This window comes from Elephas maximus, chromosome 19 (genome assembly GCF_024166365.1).
Source record: "Elephas maximus indicus isolate mEleMax1 chromosome 19, mEleMax1 primary haplotype, whole genome shotgun sequence".
NCBI classification, from domain to species: Eukaryota; Metazoa; Chordata; class Mammalia; order Proboscidea; family Elephantidae; genus Elephas; species Elephas maximus.
Genome location: NC_064837.1, coordinates 3,197,926 through 3,217,628, shown reverse-complemented (window position 1 = coordinate 3,217,628; position 19,703 = coordinate 3,197,926). Strand labels below are relative to the sequence as shown.

The 19,703-nt window shown below is 42.8% G+C and overlaps 1 protein-coding gene across 6 annotated transcripts in view; it reads right to left on the bottom strand.

The window, feature by feature from the left end:
* Positions 1-19,703, bottom strand: part of PMP22 (peripheral myelin protein 22) — a 332,912-nt gene that overhangs the window by 117,203 nt on the left and 196,006 nt on the right. For 2 of the 6 annotated variants that reach the window (XM_049861565.1, XM_049861567.1), the window contains exon 6: positions 4,024-4,103. The exons of 3 other annotated variants lie outside the window; for them this stretch is intronic. In XM_049861565.1, coding sequence (XP_049717522.1) covers positions 4,024-4,103 — 80 coding nt within the window. Of the gene's footprint in view, positions 1-2,441; positions 2,482-4,023; positions 4,104-19,703 lie in introns of those variants that run through there. One more of the 6 variants, XM_049861566.1, reaches the window with a different exon arrangement.

The window sequence follows — 19,703 nt, the reverse complement described above, 5'->3', positions numbered from 1 at the left end:
ATGAGTCGGAATCCACTGGTGGCAAGAGGTTTGGTTTTTTTCAGTATTAGCTGCTGTTGAATTGGTCCTTGACTCATGATGACCACTTGCACAATGTGAACTAAATGCTGTCTGGTTCTGTGCTATTCCCATGATCAGTTAGTTATGGTTTGGACCATAGGGTTTTCATTGGCTGATTTTCAAAAGTAGATCACCAGGCCTTTCTTCCCAGTTGTCTTAGTCTGGGACATCTGCTGAAACCTGTTCAGCATCATAGCGATACACAGGCCTCCACTGACAGATGGGTGATGGCTACATATGAATGAGGTACATTGGCTGGGAGTCAAACCATATGGAAGGCAAGAATTCCACCAGTGGACTACCCCTGGGGGCATGATAAAATGTCCAAGTAAAACACTTTCGTGGCCAGAACACCATTGACCTCTTCCATAAAGCAACTCTATGCTTATTAAAGGAGGAAATAAGGGTTGGTTGGTGAGTCTTAGGATGGAACGGGAGATGGGACGTTTCCCTGTCCACAGACATCTTTCTTACTGTTGGATAGCTCAGGGAATGTGAGGAAGGAGATGGGACAGACTGAGTCTGTGACATGGCAACCAGTAGGTGTGAAGACCTACCAGGTAGCCACATCTCCATGAGACCTGTCCCAACCCAACTCCACAGATACATGTGGAGAGGCAAATGTGTTAATACTGATGAAAATAGCAGAAGGAGGCAAGACTGGACACCTCTTATCACCTGGTGTCAGAGCTGAGACTCAACCCCAAAGTTTCCAAAGACCTAAGTATAAAACTGACACCCAGAAGGTATGAATGAGTCAGGGATGGGGAGAGGGAAGGGGAGGAATTGAAGCAAAAGTAAATGGGGAAAATAGGAAACAAAACAAATACAGGGAGTTGTAGAAATTAATGAATGGCCTTTCACAAAAAGGTTGATCAGAACTAAGAAACAGACAAGTATTTCCATACTTAGGGAATCAGTAGACTGGAGACCCACAAGCCCCTGCGCACAGGAAGGTCACATCTATATTTAGGTCACATTAGGGCCTCTGAAACCTCACTGTCTGTATCAGCAGGAATTTCCCCTGTATCAGTCAGAGCTCCACCACACTAGTAGAATCAATAGGTTCTTAATACATATTAAGAGATTTATTGCAAGGAATTAATTTCTGGGATTGTGGGGCAGGTTAGGCACATCTGAAAGGACTATCAGGAAGGGCAGGTTGAAACTCTTAGACAGGAGCTGACCCTTCTGTCCACAGGCAGAATTTCTTCTTTCTCAAAGAAACCTCAACTCTGCTTTTAAGGCCTTTCAACTGATTGGATCAGACCCACCCAGATTATCAAAGATAATCTTCTTTACTTAAAATCAACTGATTGTAGCTGTTAATTACATCTACAAAATGCCTTCACAGCAACACCTACAGTAGTGTTTGATTTAATAACTGGCAACTATAGCCCAGCCAAAGGGGTATTAGTGGTTCCAAGGTAGAATTCTTACCTTCCATGAAGGAAAACCAGGTTTGATTTCCTGCCAACTCATCTCAGGTACAGCCACCACCCACCTGTCAGTGGAGGTTACATGTTGCTATGATGCTGAACAGTAGTTTCCAAACTAAGAAGTACAAGAAAAAAAGGCCAGGCAATTTACTTCTGAAAATCAGCCAGTGAAAACCCTGTGGATCACATCAGTCTGATTCACAACTGATCATGGGGATGGCACAGGACCAGGCAGCATTTCATTCCATTGTGCATGGGGTTGCCATGAGTCGGGGGCCAACTCAACAGCAGATAAAAGCAACAGTAACATAGACTAGCCTATCTGACAAATAAAATTGTCCATCACATGCCCCAAGCAATTTAAATGCTCCTTAGGGGTGCTGGTGTTAAAAAAATCTTTTCCTCACTCTGTAATTATGTTGTTTGTTTATATTTTACTTGTCTATAAGGGCATGGATCTTGTCTGTTTGTCTGGCCTCTGTTTCTTAGTGCCCAGTCCTCAATAATTATTTACAGAATGAATGAATGAATGAAAAATGAATGGTCACATACAATTGTCTGAGGCTCCCAATCCTGCAGCCCCTATGCCCGCACCATCACTGCTACTGATCTCCCTGCATCCAGACCCTCTGCAGTGTGGCCAGTGGTGAATCCAGGCTCGTGGGATCTCCACTAGCTGAGCTATAACTACATGATCCTTCTCTGCCAGTGCTGTTCTAGAGGCCACCCTGACCCCACAAATATAGCCTGTTACTCATTCCAGATCCACTGGTCAGTCTCTCAAAGTTTCTCCTCAAGAACCGTTGTTCTTTCTGACAATCAATATCCATCTGATACATTTTTAAAACCTAAATGTGGGGCAGGGGTAGTGATGACTTTCCCGGATTTAGTTCCTTCTGTTGAAGGAGGTTCTTCTGTCTATATATCATTGATGGAAGCAAATAATGCAGGAGCTTCTCAAGATCTCACTGGTATCCAAGACCTAAATTAAAACGGAGAAGATAGAGAAAAGGCAATGGCTACCTCCACCCACCAATCAAACCTGATCCCAAGGTCCCTGGTGCAGCCAGAATAAATGTTTGTGATGGTAGGACCATGATCTCTGGACAGAGCCAGCCATAGCAGAGAAAATAGTGCTTCGAAAGAAATAATACCTGCACTGCCGAAAGAGCCACTCACTAGAACAATAGGAAGAACATGGATAATGCAGATGTGCTTTAGAGACTGGGCTGCTTTAGCTTTGAGAGGACAGGAAGCAGAGCTCTACACATTATGTATCACATCACTCATTTCCACATTCTTTAATGATCAGGGCCATGGAGAAAATGGCCACACCACTTTGTGGTAAAACATGAGAATACGTATTTCTATTATTTGAATTCAACCTACAATCAAAATGGTACCATTAAAACAGTGGGTTGTCCTACTCTTGGCATCTCCAACCCAACCCAACGAACCTGTTGCTGATGAGTCCGTTCTGACTCATAGCAACCCTATAGGATAGAATAGAACCACCCCATAGGGTTTCCAAGGAGCACCTGGTAGATTGAAACTGCCTACCTTTTGGTGGCAGCCAAGCTCTTAACCACTGAGCCACCAGGGCTCCTGGCATCTCCAAAAGGGCCCCCAATTTATGATCCCATCTTTCTACCTCAGTACTAATCAAGTTGAGAAATAGAAAAATGAGTAAATATGAAGACCAAAATATGACTGTTATTATTGATAGAGGCCATATTAGAGGACATTTCTTAGTGTGAGCTCAGTAGGCCTGCTAACAAAACCCCAAAATTAAATGAACTTACCCCCCTCAGCCTCACACTATGGTGCACTGGGGAGGCCTTCCCCTTTCCTTACCCTGCAGGTTGTACAGAGCGCATGCTCAGGTGACATTCAGGCCTGAAGAACTCTAGCTCCCTGCAGGCACTATGCCTGTAATTTCTTCAGATTTCCCAATCATGTAAAGTCACTTCGCCTCTCCAGAGGCAAAGGAGCAAAGAGGCAACAGAAGAAAATTCCCTTTGTTGGAAGAAAATGGGGAAGAATCATTCCCCACTATACCTGCTCTACTGGATGAGTCTTGGTAAGCAAACTTCCATACTTTCTTCAACTAGGAAGAGCACTGTTCTTGAAGCCTTGCTTATTACTTGCTTTGTGGCCTTAGGCAGCTCATTAATGTCTTAGTCAAGGTGTCAGGTCAGCTAACTCACATGTTACATGTTTTTTTGTTATGTTTGCCAACTGCGCCCTCCCTCTGAGAAGTATTTTCATTAAGTGTGTTGTACTAATTTTTTTTACATGTTGCTGTAAAGAAAAACTAGCGTAGCATGCCTATGAAAACACCTCATGTGGGGAGGGCATGGTTGGCAATAAACCGTATAACACATGCGTTATTTGCATGAAAATACTATTTTTCTCTCACTCTCTCTTTCTCTCTTGAGAGAGAGAGAGAGATTTACTATAGTTATATATATATTAGTTATATATTTACTATAGTTGCGAGACTTGCTTCAAAGAATTGACTCACACAGTTATGCGGAATGACAAGTCCAAAATCCATAGGCCAGGTAATAGCCTGGAGACTTCTGTAGGCTTTTGTTCCAAGATCTGTAGGTGATGGAAAGAGCAAACAGTGAACAGAGAGATAAAGTCTGCCAAAATATCTATTTATACGTCAATTCTACCCAAAGTGATCTACAGATACAATACAATCCTGATTCCAACTCCAACAACATTTTTTAATGAGACGGAGAAAAAAATCACCAACTTCATGTAGTAAGGGAAGAGGCCCCAGATAAGTAAAACATTACTGAAGAAGAACAAAGTGGGAGGCCTCACACTACCTGATTTTAGAACCTATTATACCGCCACCGTAGTCAAAACAGCCTGGTAATTGTACAACAACTGATACATAGACCAATGGAACAGAATTGAGAATCCAGAGAACTGAGAATTCAACCACCTATGAGCAGCTGATATTTGACAAAGGCCTAAAGCCCACTAAATGGGGAAAAGACAGTCTTTTTAACAAATGGTGCTTGCATAACTGGATATCCACCGGCAAAAAAATGAAACAAGACCCATACCTCACGCCATGCACAAAAACTAACTCGCAATGGATCAAAGACCTAAATATAAAATCTAAAACGATAAAAATCATGGAAGAAAAAAATAGGAGCCCTTTTAAATGTCATAAACAGTATACAAACCATAACGAACAATGCACAAACACCAGAAGAGAAACTAGATAACTGGGAGCTCCTAAAAATCAAACACTTATGCTCACCCAAAGACTTCACAAAAAGAGTAAAAAGACAACCTACAGACTGGAAAAAAATTTTGGCTATGATGTATCTGATCAGGGTTTAATCTCTAAAATCTACAAGATACTGCAAAACTTCAACCACAAAATTACAAATAACCCAATGAAAAAATGGGCAAAGGATATGAAAAGGCAGTTCACCAAAGAAGACACTCAGGTGGCTAACAGATACATAAGGAAATGCTCACAATTATTAGCCATTAGAGAAACGCAAATCAAAACTGCAATGAGATACCATCTTACCTCAACAAAAAAAAATCTAATTTTTTTTAACAAGGCTAGCATTAATCCAAAAAACACAAAATAATAAATGTAGGAGAGGTTGTGGAGCGACTGTGACATTTACACACTGCTGGCGGGAATGTAAAATGGTACAACCACTTTGGAAATGGATTGGGAGCTTCCTTAAAAAGAGAGAAATAGAAGTACCATATAATCCAGAAAACCCACCTCTTGGAATAAATCCTAGAGAAATAAGAGCCATCACAGAATAGATATATGCACACCCATATTCATTGCAGCGCTGTTCACAATAGCAAAAAGATGGAAGCAACCATGGTGCCCATCAATGGATGAATGGATAAACAAATTTATAGTATATTCACACAATGGAATACTATGCAAGGATGCAGAACAATGATGATTCTGTGAAACATCTCATAACATGGACGGATCTGGAGGGTATTATGCTGAGTGAAATTAGTCAATCACAAAAGGACAAATTTTCTATGAGACCACTATTATAAGAAGTCAAGAAAAGGTTTAAACACAGAAGAAAACATTCTTTGATAGTTACGAGGGTGGGGAGGGAGGAAACGGGGAATTCACTAAGATAAAAAAAAAAATAGTAGACAAGAATTATCTTGGGTGAAGGGAAGGACAACACACAATACATGGGAAGTCAGCACCACTGGACTAAACCAAAAGCTAAATCAAGCATTTCAAGGGATGGTGGAGCAGGGGCAGGGGTTTATTGTTGTTGTTAGGTGCCGTTGAGTCGGCTCCGACTCATAGCGACCCTAGGCACAACAGAATGAAACACTGCCCGATCCTGCGCCATCCTTATAATCGTTGCTATGGTTGAGCTCATTGTTGCAGCCACTGTGTCAATCCACCTTGTTGAGGGTCTTCCTCTTTTCCGCTGACCCTGTACTCTGACAAGCACTATGTGCTTCTCCAGAGACTGATCCCTCCTGACAACATGTCCAAAGCATGTAAGACACAGTCTTGCCATCCTTGCTTCTAAGGAGCATTCTGGTTGTACTTCTTCCAAGACAGATTTGTTCGTTCTTTTGGCAGTCCATGGGATATTCAATATTCTTTGCCAACACCACAATTCAAAGGCGTCAATTCTTCTTCGGTCTTCTTTATTCGTGGTCCAGCTTTCACATGCATATGATGCAATTGAAAATACCATGGCTTGGGTCAGGCGCACCTTAGTCTTCAAGGTGACATCCCTGCTTTTCAACACTTTGAAGAGGTCCTTTGCAGCAGATTTGTCCGGTGCAATATGTCTTTTGCTTTCTTGACTGCTGCTTCCATGGCTGTTGATTGTGGATCCAGGTAAAATGAAATCCTTGACAACTTCAATCTTTTCTCCGTTTATCATGATGTTGCTCATTGGTCCAGTTGTGAGGATTTTTGTTTTCTTTATGTTGAGGTGCAATCCATACTGAAGGCTGTGGTCTTTGATCTTCATTAGTAAGTGCTTCAAGTCCTTTTCACTTTCAGCAAGCAAGGTTGTTTCATCTGCATAAAGCAGGTCATTACTGAGTCTTCCTTCAATCCTGATGCCCCCACAGTATGACAAACTGACAGACACTTGGGGGTGGGGGTGGGGGCAGGGGTCTAGGGACCATGTTTTCAGGACACATCTAGGTCAATTGGCGTAAGAAAATTTATTAAGAAAATGTTCTGCATCCCACTTTGGTGAGTGGCGTCTGGGGTCTTAAAAGCTGGTGAGTAGCCATCTAAGATGAATCGATTGGTCCCAACCCACCTGGAGCAAAGAACAATGAAGGACACTGAAGATGCAAGGAAAATACTAGCCCAAGAGACAAAAGGGGCCTCATAAACCAGAGACTCCATCAGCCTGAGACCAGAAGAACTAGATGGTGCCCGGCTACCACCAATGACGGTCCTGACAGGAAACACAACAGAGTCCCTGATAGCACAGGAGAAAAGTGGGGCACAGAATTCAAATTCTAGTAAAAAGACCAGACTTAATGGTCTGACTGAGACTGAAGGAACCCCAGAAGACATGGCCCCCGGACCCTCTGTTAACCTGCAACTAAAACCATTACAGAAGCCAACTCTTCAGACAGATGATAGTCTGGACTATAAGACATAAATTGATACTGGTGAAGAGTGTGCTTCTTAGTTCAAGTAGATACACAAGACTAAATGAGCAACTCCTGTCTGGAGGTGAGATGAGAAGGCAGAAAGGGATAGGAGCTGGTTGGATGGACACGGGAAATTCTGGATTGAAAGGAGAAATGTGCGGTCACATATAGGGATAGCAACTAGGCTCACATAATAACATGTGTATAATGTTTGTAAGAGAAAATAACTTGAGCTGTAAACTTCCACCTAAAGTACAATTTAAAAAAAAAAAAACTGTAGAGGCGGAACACACCCTAATTTGATTACACTACATTAGAATACATTATGGAAAGTGCTTACGTTACATTATGTTATGTATTCTGTGTTGCATTATGTTATGGGACATTACAGAACAGCAACTAGACTAGCATTTGGCCAGACCACTGAGAACCACAGTCTGCAAATGGCATGTGCTTTTCTCACCTTTGAGACATATTCTTATTCAGACAGCAGAGAAGGATGGAATTTATCTTGCCACCCACCCTAGATAATGCCCACCTCTAGGCCTGTCATACCCCATCTGTAAGTCTTCCACTGGCTTCCAGGCTAAGAAAGACTAGGAAAAAAGGTCTGGCAACCTACCTGCTTAAAATCAGCCAATGAAAACCCTGTGGATCTCATGATCAGATCTACAACTGATCGTGGGGGTGGCACAGGACTAGGAAGCATTTCAGTCTGTTTGTGTACAGAGCTGCCATGAGTCAGGGGCGACTCCACGGCAGCTAACAATAGTGACAACAACCCCATTTCTGTTAGTGTATAATTTCCGACTACATGGTTCTTCACTGGTTTCGTTTTCTCTATTTTCCGTCTTTGGCTGTATAGTTTCATTATACCCTGTTTTTAATCCTCATGGAAATTAGTTTTATGGTTTGCAAAATTACATTTGACCTCTATTTCTCAAAGTCAAGATGAAATGGTATTTTTAAGCATTCTTTATTTCAGATAAGTAATTTAGCATATTTGTTTATTCCTTATCTACCTATTGCCCACTTGTTACTTGCTATATTTTTCTAATAGTCTGACGTTTCAGACCCAGATAATTATAATTAAATATTGCTTTTATCTTAAATATATTCCCTTTAAAAATATTTATTTATTGTATTCCTATTTTTATATTATACTTACGAATTGTATTTATGTTAGAAACCAGACTAAAAAACTTATTTAAACTGAATTTATGTTTCTTTGCTATAAATACTTATTGGATCATAGAAGGAAGGAGAGTAGAATATAAGATCAAGGAGGTAATGCAGGAGGGGGTGGGTGCTGATAATATAAGAGCCTGTTAAGTCTTTGGAGGAGTCCCTTGGTAGCGCAAACAGTAAAAGCACTGAGCTGCTAAGTGGTTGGAAGTTCAAGTCCACCCAGAGGTGGTGTGAAAGAAAAGTCTGAAAATCTACTTCTAAAAATAGCCATTGTTCGACTCCAACACACATGGATCATCATGAGTGGGAATCGACTGGCAACTGGCGGTTGGTAACTCTTTGGAAGGACCTGGGCTTTTACTCTGAGTGAAAAGGGAAGTCATTGAAGGGTTTTGAGCAGAGGAATGCTGTGATCTGACTTTCATTCTCAAAAGATCATTCCAGCTACTGTGGTGAAAATGGGTAAGAGACTATTGTAATAATCCAAACAAGATGCTTGTGTCAGAGTGGTGACAGTAGATGATGTAGTAGCAGCAGTTTCTGGATATGTTTGAAGGTCAAGACAACAAGATTTCCTAATGAATCTGTCTGATGGTTAAGATTGTGTGTCAACTTGGCTGGGCCATAATTCTCAGTGTTTTGGCAGTCAGATAAAGTTGCGATCACTTCCCGTTGAGGTCCGATACGTGATCACCCCATGATGGGATCTGCTGTGAGTGGTACTGGTGGGGGTGGGGACTGTAGTAGCCTTCATCTTTCCACCCTCCGTGTCTGGTCCTTACTGCTCTCCTTGCCAGGGCTTTTGCACGTTCTGGACCCTGCAGCTAGTTCCTGTTCATCTGACCTCCAGTTCTTGGGACTTGAACTAGCAGGTTACCTACAGTCTTGCCCGCCCATCTTGAGATTCGTCAGTCTTCATAGCCTGAAACAACCCTGCTCTCAGGCCTGCCGATCTTGGATTTGCCAGCCCCTTTGGCTATGTGGGAAACACTGGTGGCATAGTGGTTAAGTGCTACAGCTGCGAACCAAAGGGTCAGCGGTTCAAATCCACCTGGTGCTCCTTGGAAACTCTATGGGGCAATTCTACTCTGTCCTATAGGGTCGCTAGGAGTCAGAATCAACTCAAAGGCACTGGGTTTTATTCGGTTGGGTTTGGCTACCTGAGTCAGGAGAAGTCTCTTTCCTGCCCCACAGACTTGGGATGTTATAGCCTCTAGAAACTGCACGAGCCATTTCCTTGATATAACTCTCTCTCTCTCTCAATCTCTCTCTCTCTATATATATATACACACACATACACTTTACTGATTTTCCTCTCTAGAGGTCCCAGCCTAAGACATTTGGTACTGAGAGTGGTCCTAGAGAAAAAAAAAAAAAATCGTAAGAATGAATTTTCTAAATTGGTTCCCAGGTCTGGTTAGTCTTAAAGAGGTAGATGACTCTGCTTCTGGCAGTAAAGAAGGCATTGCTAATCCGTGGTGTGAGGTGGCAACTGAAATATGAAAAATATCACCACCAATAGATCAGGAATTGGTGAAAGAAGAGGCTCTGGGTGATTGCATAGATAATACCTTTCAATTTTCGCATGTCGAGAAGTACAATGAGGCCATTAGAACTACCCCTACCTGGGAAAATAGTAAACCAAAAGCAATACCACATTCCTGAAGGGATTTCGGAGATTACTGCCACCATCAAGGTCTTGAAGGACACAAGGGTGGTGATTCCCACCACATCCCCATCCAACTCACCTATTTGGATTGTGCACAAAACAGATGGATCGTGGAGAATAACAGTAGATTATCGAAAACTTAACTAGGTGGTGACTCCAATTGCAGCTGCTGTTCCAGATGCAGTTTCATTGGTTGAGCAAATTAATATACCTCCTGGTACCTGGTGTGCAGCTGTTGATCAGGCTAATGCCTTTCCTCCATATCTGTTTCAAAGGAGCACCAGGAGCAGTTTGTCTTCAGCTGGCAAGGCCAGCAATAAGTTGCTTGCCTCAAGGCTACATCAACTCTCCAGCCCTATGTCATAATTTAGTCCGCAGGGATCTTGATCAGCTTTCCCTTCCACAAGATGTCACACTGGTCCATTATGTTCATGACATTTTGCTGATTGGACCTAGTAAGGCAGAAGTGTCAATAACTCTGGACTTATTGGTAAAACATTTGCATGCTAGAGGGTGAGAAATTAATCCCACAAAAATTCAGGCACCTTCCACCTCAGTGAAATTTCTAGGGGTTCAGTGTTGTGGAGTATGTTGAGATACCGAAAAAACCAAACCAAAACCAGTGCTGTCGAGTCGATTCTGACTCACAGCGACCCTATAGGACAGAGTAGAACTGCCCCATAGAGTTGCCAAGGAGCACCCAGAGGATTCAAACTGCCAACCCTTTGGTTAGCAGCCGTAGCACTTAACCACTACGCCACCAGGGTTTCCTAAGTTGAGATGCTCCTTCTAAAGTGAAGGAAAAGCTATTGCATCTGGCTCTTGCCACAACTGAAAAGGAGGCACAACGCCTAGTGAGCCTCTTTGGATTTTGCAGGCTGCATATTTCTCATTTGGGTGTGCTACTCTGGTCTCTTTATCAAGTGACTCAAAAAGCTGCTAGTTTTGAGTGGGGCCCAGAATAATAGAAGGCTCTGCAACAGGTTCAGGCTGCTATGCAAGCCACTCTGCCACTTGGGCCATATGATCTGGCTGACCCAATGATGCTTGAAGTGTCCGTAGCAGATAGAGATGATGTTTGGACTCTGTGGCAGGCTCCTATTGGTGAATCACAGCACAAACCCTTAGGATTTTGGAGCAAAGCCTTCCCATCCTCTGTAGATAACTACTCTCCTTTTGAGAAACAGCTTTTGGCTTGTTACTGGACCTTAGTAGATACTGAACACTTAACCATGGGACACCAAGTCACTATGTAGCCTGAGATGCCTACCATGAACTGGCTATTGTCTGACCCACAAAGTCATAAGATTGGACGTGCACAGCAGCACTCCATCATTAAATGGAAGTAGTATATTCAAGATTGGGCCCAAGCAGGAGCTGAAGGCACAAGTAAGCTGGATGAGGAAGTGGTCCAAATCCATGGTCTCCACTCCGGTCACATTACCTTCCATCTGCCACTCTGAACCTATGACCTCATGGGGAGTATCTTATGCTCAGTTGACTGAAGAAGAGAATACTCATGCCTGGTTTACAGATGGTTCTGTGTGATGCACAGGCACCACTCAAAAGTGGACAGCAGCAGTACTATGGCCCCATTCTGGGACCTCCCTGCAGGACAGTTGTGAAGGGAAATCCTCCTAATGGGCAGAACTTCAAGCAGTGCACCTGCTTTTTCACTTTGATTGGAAGGAGAAATGGCCAGATCTGTGACTGCACACTGATTTATGGTGTGTGGCCAATGGTTTGGCTCGATGATCAGGGACTTGGAAGGAACATGATTGGAAAATTGGAGACCAGGATTTATGGGGAAAAGGTATGTGGATAGACTGCTCTGAATGGGCCAAAGAAGTGAAGATATTTGTGTTTCATGTGAATGCTCACCAAAGGGTGACCTCAGCAGAGTAGAATTTTAAAAATCAGGTAGATAGGATGACATATTCTGTGGAAATAACTCATCCTCTTTCCCTAGCTACTGCCATCATTGCTAAATGGGCTCATGAACAAAGTAGCAATAGTGGCAGGGATGGAGGTTATGCATGAGCCTAGAAACATGGACTTTCACTCACCAAGGCTGGCTTGGCTACAGCCTCTGCTGAGTGTTTAATCTGCCAGCAGCAGAGGCCAAAACTGAGTCCCTGATACGGCACCATCCCTTAAGATGATCAGCCAGGAACCTGGTGGCAAGTTAATTATATTGGACCACTTCCATCATGGAAAGGGCAGCGTTTTGTCCTTACTGGAATAGACGTTTTTCTGGATATGGATTTGCCTTCCCTATATGCAATGCTTCTGCCAAAACTACCATCCATGGACTTACAGAATACCTTATCCACCATCATGGTATACCACACAGGATTGCCTCGGATCAACAGACTCACTTCAAAGCAAGTAAAGCGTGGCAATGGGTCAATGCTTATGGAATTCACTGGTCTTACCATGTTCCCCTTCATCCTATAAACAGCTGGCTTGATAGAATGATGGAATAGCCTCCTAAAGACAAAATTATGTCACTAACTAGGTGGCAATACCTAGCAGGGTTGGGGCAATGCTCTCCAGGAGGCTGTATATGCTCTAAACCAGTGTCCAATATATGCTGCTGTATCTCCCAGAGCCAGGATTTATGGGTTCAGGAATCAAGGGGTGGAAATGAGAGCGGCATCATTCACTATGTGACTCACTTGTAAGATTTTTCCTTCCTGTCCCCACAACCTTATGCTCTGCAGGTCTAGAGGTCTTAGTTCTAAAGGGAGGAATGCTCCCACATGGAGACACATCACTGATTCCATTGAACTGGAAGCTAAGAATGCCACCTGGGCACTTTGGGCGCCTCATGCCTCTGGATCAACAGGTAAAGAAGGGAGTAGCCACACTGGCTCGTGTGATTGATCCTGATTACCAAGAGGAAATCAGATTGACATTACAGAATGGAGGTAAAGAAGAGTGTGTCTGGAATGCAGGAGATCCCTTAGGGTGTCTATTAGTACTATCATGTTCTGTGATAAATGTCAGTGGAAAACTACAGCAGTCCAATTCCAACATGACTACTAACGGCCCAGATCTTCAGGAATGAAGGTTTGGGTCACCACACCAGGCAAAGAACCACCACCAGCTGAGGTGCTTGCTGAAGACAAGGGGAAAATGGAATGGATGGTGGAAGAAGGTAGTTCTAAATACCAGTTATGAAAACATGACCAGGTGCAGAAAAGAGGACTGTAATTGTTATGAGTATTTCTGCTTTGTATATGTGCATCAAATATTTTCATTTTCTTCACTTATAAAATGTAAGATGTAAACAGGGCTATTGCATTTTTGGTTGTATGTGTGTTTGTTGTATCATGTTGGGCCTAATTACGACTTTGTAATTGTCTTTATTCAGAGATTATGTATGGTTTGGGGGGATGTGTACGGGTGCCAAGTTGACAGGGAGTGGACTTCGATGGGTAAGATTGTATGTCAACTTGGCTGGGCCATGATTCTCAGCGTTTTGGTAGTCGTATAATGTTGTGCCCACTTCCCTGTTGAGATTTGATATGTGATCACCTCATGCTGGGATCTGCTGTGAGTGGTACTGGTCGGGGGTAAGGCCTGTGGCAGCTCATCGCCCCCTCAGCCTTCATCTGTCCACCTTCTGCACCTAGTCCTTTCTGCTCTCCTTATTGGGGCTTTTGCATGTTCTGGATCCTGCAGCTGCTTCCTATTCATCTGACTTCCAGTTCTTGAGACTTGAGCTAGCAGCTTACTTGCAGTCTTGCCTGCCCATCTTGAGATTTGTCTTCTCAGCCTGCAACAGCCCTGCTCTCCAGGCTGGCAATCTTGGGTTTGCCAGCCCCTTTGCCTAAGGCTCTTTCCTGCCTCACGGACTTGGGACATTACAGCCTCTAAAAACCATGTAAGCCAATTCCTTGATATAACTCTCTGCCTCTCTCTGCCACTTTTAGTCTCTGTCTCTGTCTCTCTCTCTCTACATATATATGCTTTACTGATTTTGCTTCTCTAGAGAACCCAGCCAAAGACAATTTGCATGTGAGAAAGGAGTTGAGCTTGACTCTGAGATTTGAGGCCTGAACAACTGAAAACACTGAGCATCCATCAACTGAGATGAGGAAGGCTATGGGTAGAGTAGGTTTTAGGGAAGGGGGTGATCAGAAGTACAACTTTAGATATGATGAGTTTGATATGTCAGATATTGACCACCATGCATCTGTCAGTTTGTCATACTGTGCTGGCTTGTGTGTTGCTGGAAGCTATGACACCTTTATTTCAAATACCAGGAGGGTCACCCATGGTGAACAGGTTTCGTCAGAGCTCCCAGACTAAGACAGACTAGGAAGAAGGACTGGTGGCTACTTCTGAAAAAATTGGCCAGTGAAAATGTTATGAATAGCAGTGGAACATTCCTCCAATATAGTGCCAGAAAATGATCCCATCAGGTTGGAAGGCATCAAGATACAGCTGAGGAGAGCTGCCTCCTTAAAGTAGTCGACCTTAATGACATGGACAGAGTGAAGCTTCAGGGAACCTTCATTTGTTGATGTGGCACTACTCAAAATGAGAATAAACAGCAGCAAACATCCACAATAATCCCAACATGGAATGTACAAAGCATGAATTTAGGAAAACTGGAAGTTGTCAAAAATGGAATGGAAAGCATGAAGATCAATATCCTAGGCATTAGTGAGGTGAAAGTGACTGGTAATGGCCATTTTGAATCAGACAATCATATGGTTTACTGTGCCCAGAATGACAAATTGAAGATGAATGGTGCCAAGATCTGTCCTGAAGTACAACACTACCCGTGATAGGATAATACACTTACAAGGAAGACCAGTTAATAAAACCATTAATCAAATTTATGAACCAACCACTAATGCCAAAGATGAGGAAATGGAAGATCTTTACCAACTTCTGTATTCTGAAATTGATCTAACATGCAATCTAAATGCATTGATAATCACTGGTGATTGTATTGCAATAATTGGAAACAAAGAAGGATCAGTAATGGGAAAATAAAGCCTTGGTGATAGAAATGACACAGAGATCACAGGATAGAATTTTGCAAGACCAGCAACTTACTCTTTGTAAATACCTTTTCAACAATGTAAACGGTGACTATACACATGAACCTCACTGGATTGAAAACACAGGAATCAAATCAACTACCTCTGTGGGAAGAGATGAGGGAGAAGCTCAGTATCATCAGTCAGAGCAAGGCCAGGCTAACTGTGGAACAGGCCACGAGTCGCCGATATGCAACTTTAAGTTGAAGCTGAAGAAAATTAAAACAAGTGCACGTGAGCCAAAACACAACCTTGAGTATATCCCACCAGAATTTGGAGACCATCTCAAGAATAAATTTGATGCATTGAATGCTAATGGCCAAAGGCCAGACAAGTTGTGGGATGACATCAAGGACATCATACATGAAGAAAGCAAAAGGTAATTAAAAAGACAGGAAAGAAAGAAAAGACCAAAGTGAATGAAGTGAATGTTAGAAGAGACTCTGAAACTTGCTCTTGAACCAAGAATAGCTAAAGAGAATGGAAGAAATGACGAAGCAAAAGAGCTGAACGGGAGATTTCAAAAGGCAGCTTGAGAAGACAAAGTAAAGTATTATAATGAAGTGTGCAAAGACCTCAAGTTAGAAAACCAAAAGGGAAGAATACACTCAGCATTTCTCAAGCTGAAAGGACTGAAGAAAAATTTCAAGCCTGAGGTTGCAATACTAAAGGAGTCTGTGGGCAAAAACTTAAGTAATGCAGGAAGCATCAAAAGAAGATGGAAGGAATACACAGAGTCACAGTACCAAAAAGAATTGGTCAACATTTAACCATTTCAGGAGGTAGCATATGATCAATAACTGATGCTACTGAAGGAAGAAGTCCAAGCTGCACTGTAGGCACTGGGGAAAAACAAAGTTCCAGGGATTGACAGAATACCAATTGAGATGTTTCAACAAACGGATGCAGTGCTGGATGTGCTCACTCATCTATGACAAGAAATTTGGAAAACAGATACCCAGCCAACTGACTGGAAGAGATCCATATTTATGCCCATTCCAAAGAAAGGTGATCCAACAGAATGTGGAAATTATCAAACAATATCATTAATATCACACAAAATTGAAATTTTTCCAGAGATAACTCAAAAATGGTTGCAGCAGTACATCAATGGGAAAGTGCCAGAAATTCAAGCTGGATTCAGAAGAGGATGTGGAAGGAGGGATATCATTGCTGATGTCAGATGGATCCTGGCTGAAAGCAGGCAACACCAGAAAGATGCTTACCTGTGTTTTATTGACTATGCAAAGGCATTTAACTGTGTGGATCATAACAAAGTATAGATAACAATGTGAAGAATGGGAATTCCAGAGCACTTAACGTCCCCATGTGGAACCTGTACGTAGACCAAGAGACAGTTGCTCGAACAGAACAAGGGCCAATAATGGTTTAGCATCAGGGTTGTATCATTTAACCATACTTATTCAATCTATATGTTGAGCAAAGAATCAGAGAAGTTGGAGTATATGACCAAGAACATGGCATCAGGATTGAAGGAAGACTCATTAACAACCTGCGATATGCAGATGACACAAACTTGCTTGCTGAAAGCAAAGAGGACTTGAAGCACTTACTGAGGAAGATCAAAAAACTACAGCCTTCAGTATAGATTACACCTCAACATAAAGAAAACAAAAATTCTCACAACTGGACCAATAAGCAACATCATGCTAAACAGAGAAAAAAATGAAGTTGTCAAGGATTTCATTTCACTTGGCTCCACGATTAATGCCCATTGAAGTTGCAGTCAAGAAAACAAATGACACATAAAAAAAAAAAAAAAAATCTGCTGCAAAAGCCCTCTTTAAAGTATGGAAAAGCAAAGATGTCACTTTGAAGACTAAGGTGTACCTGACCCAAACCATGATATTTTCAATTATAGTGTTGGCAAAGAATATTGACTATAACTTGAACTGCCGGAAGAACGAACAAGTCTATCTTGGAAGAAGTACAGTTGGAATTGAGGATGGTAAGACTTTTTCTCATGTACTTTAGACATGTTATCAGGAGGGACCAGTTCCTGGAGAAGGACATCACGTTTGGTAGGTTAGAGGGCCAGTGAAAAAGAGGAAGGCCTTGATAAGATGAATTAACACAGTGGCTGCAACAATGGCCTCAGACATAGCAGCAATTTTGAGGATGGTGCAGGACTGGGCAGTGTTTCGTTCTGTTGTACAAAGGGTAGCTATGAGTCAGAATCTACTTGATGACACCTAACAATAACAACAACATTAGATATTGAAGTGAAGGTGGTAAATAGACAGTTGGCTATATAAGCATGGAACTTGGGAGAAATATCTAGATTGAAGTCACCATTTGGGAGTCACCAGATAGGAGTTCCTGGGTGGCGCAAATAGCTGAGCGCTTGACTACTAAAGATAAGTGTGACAATCTGCTTACAAAAGGTTACAGCCTTGAAAACCCTATACTCTGCACACATGGGGTTGGCATGCATCTGAATCAACTTAACGGCAACTGACAGCAACAACAAAGCATTTAGGTGGCATTTAAAGCCTTGGGCCTATATAGACTGCTCAGTATGTTTTTTCATAGATCCCTGTGTTAAATTCTTATATTCTTTTCATGTATATTTGACTATGAAAAGAGTTATTTTTAAGACGTTGGATTTACTAGAGATAAGAAATTCTTGGCCTTAGCCCCATTCATTGCCTACGTTGAATGCTTTCTCAGATGCACAGCTGGAGTTACAGGCTTATGTGCATAGCTTCTGGCCAATCCTCAATCAAACAAGCACTCATCTAATACAGTTCCGACACACCAAGGTGGGATTTGTCTCTGAGCCCTTCAACAAGATACTCCGATGCCTTAAATTAAGTGAGTGCTTAGAACCCAAAATTCCCAGCATGCACTGCTCCAAGAGTCCTCCCTCCGACCACACTCGCTATATCATCACTGTCTTAGGCTGGATTCTCTACAGAAGTAAAACCAGTAAAGCCTATAAATATGTATACAGAGAGATTTATATTAAGGAAATGGCTCATGTGGTTGTAGAGGCTGAAATGTCTCCAGTTTGTAGGTCAGGCTGGAGGCTTCTGATTTGCATTGCCACAGGGGCTGGCAAACCCAAGGTCAGCAGCTCAGAAAGCAGGTCTCTTGCTCACAGGCTGCAAAGACCAATGAATTCCAAGATTGGCAGGCAAGGCCGCAGGTAAGCTGCTAACTCAAGTCAGAAGAACGGGAGGTCAGATGAACAGGAGCCAGCTGCAGGATCCAGAGCCAGCAAAAGCCCACAAGCCCTGCAGGCCGCATGCCCAAGGAAATTCACCTTCAACTCATTGGCTGCTCACAGCAGATCCCATCATAGAGGAGATCACATTATATCAAATCTCATTATGAAAGTGATCACAACATAATACAACTGTCAAACTACATCATAATTGCCAAACCACTGAAAGTCATGGCCCAGACAAGTCGACACACAGCCTTAACCGTCATAAGCACCCACCATGGCTAGTCCCTGTGTAAAAATGGCATGGTAGGGCCATCTGACCTCCTCTAACTTCACAAAGAGGAAGGAGAATCAAGATCTACAGCCCGAGGCTGATTTTATGAGGCGGAGGTCAGACATGCCACCACCCTCCAACCTTTTTTACCAATTCGACACCAACCATCCTTCCCACTCACTCTCCACTCCACTGAGTTCAATAATTTGTTGCAATGGCCACATAGAACTTACAGACAATACTCACAATTATTAGGTTTATTAGGGAAGTAAACAGGTTATAATTCAGGTTCAGGAGAGCTCAAGATATAGTCCTTTGATCAGGACAGCTTCTTTTCAGCTGTGCCTGCAGGCATGCCTCTTTCTGGAACCTCAGCCTCTGCCCTGCTGGGGCAAGTGTTACAAAGCTCTTTTAGATCTGCCAATAAGTGCCTGGAGTCACCCCACTCTGCCAGTAAGCCTCAATAGGTGCTCAGCTCTAACTCCATGGGTCAGCAAACCCAGCTCCAAGTGCCCAGAGGCACCCTACTCTACCAGCAAGCCTCCTGCTCAAAGGCACTTGGCTTTCTCTCTCTCTGGGCTGGGAAGCCAACTGTGCCGTCTCCTGCTGCTCTCTCCTGCTGCCATTTCTGTGCCACCACTTCTCAATGTCTTCAGTGTTATAGCTTTCTCTCTTGGTCCCCTGGCTCTAGAAGCTCCACGTCACAGGGATCCCAGGTCCAAAGGACATGTTCTACTCATGGCTCGTCTTTCATGGTGGTTGTGGGATCCTTTTTCCCTGCCTCTGGGATGGCTCATTTTAAGCCAGTGGAATGACAAAACTGACCAGTCCCTTCACTGGGATTCCAAAAATCTTACTTGCATAGTCCCACTCAATCGTTGTGTGTGAGCCACAAAGACCATGGTTAAACGGGCCATATTGAGCAATTCATTGCACTGTACCCTCTAACCCTTCCTTCTTTCTAGCCAACGCCCCCCTTGGAAGTTATTTCTTTAATAATTATGAAAGGCTAAACCTGTACAGTACATAGATGCCACCCCAGGCTCAGAGCATGGACTGAGATATGAAATATCTCCCTGCCTTTGTCTCAGTGGGAGTATAATTCATGATGAGATAGTCTGTTTGCCATGAGGGAAAACCTGGTTGGTTGGTCTTCCTCAGGCTC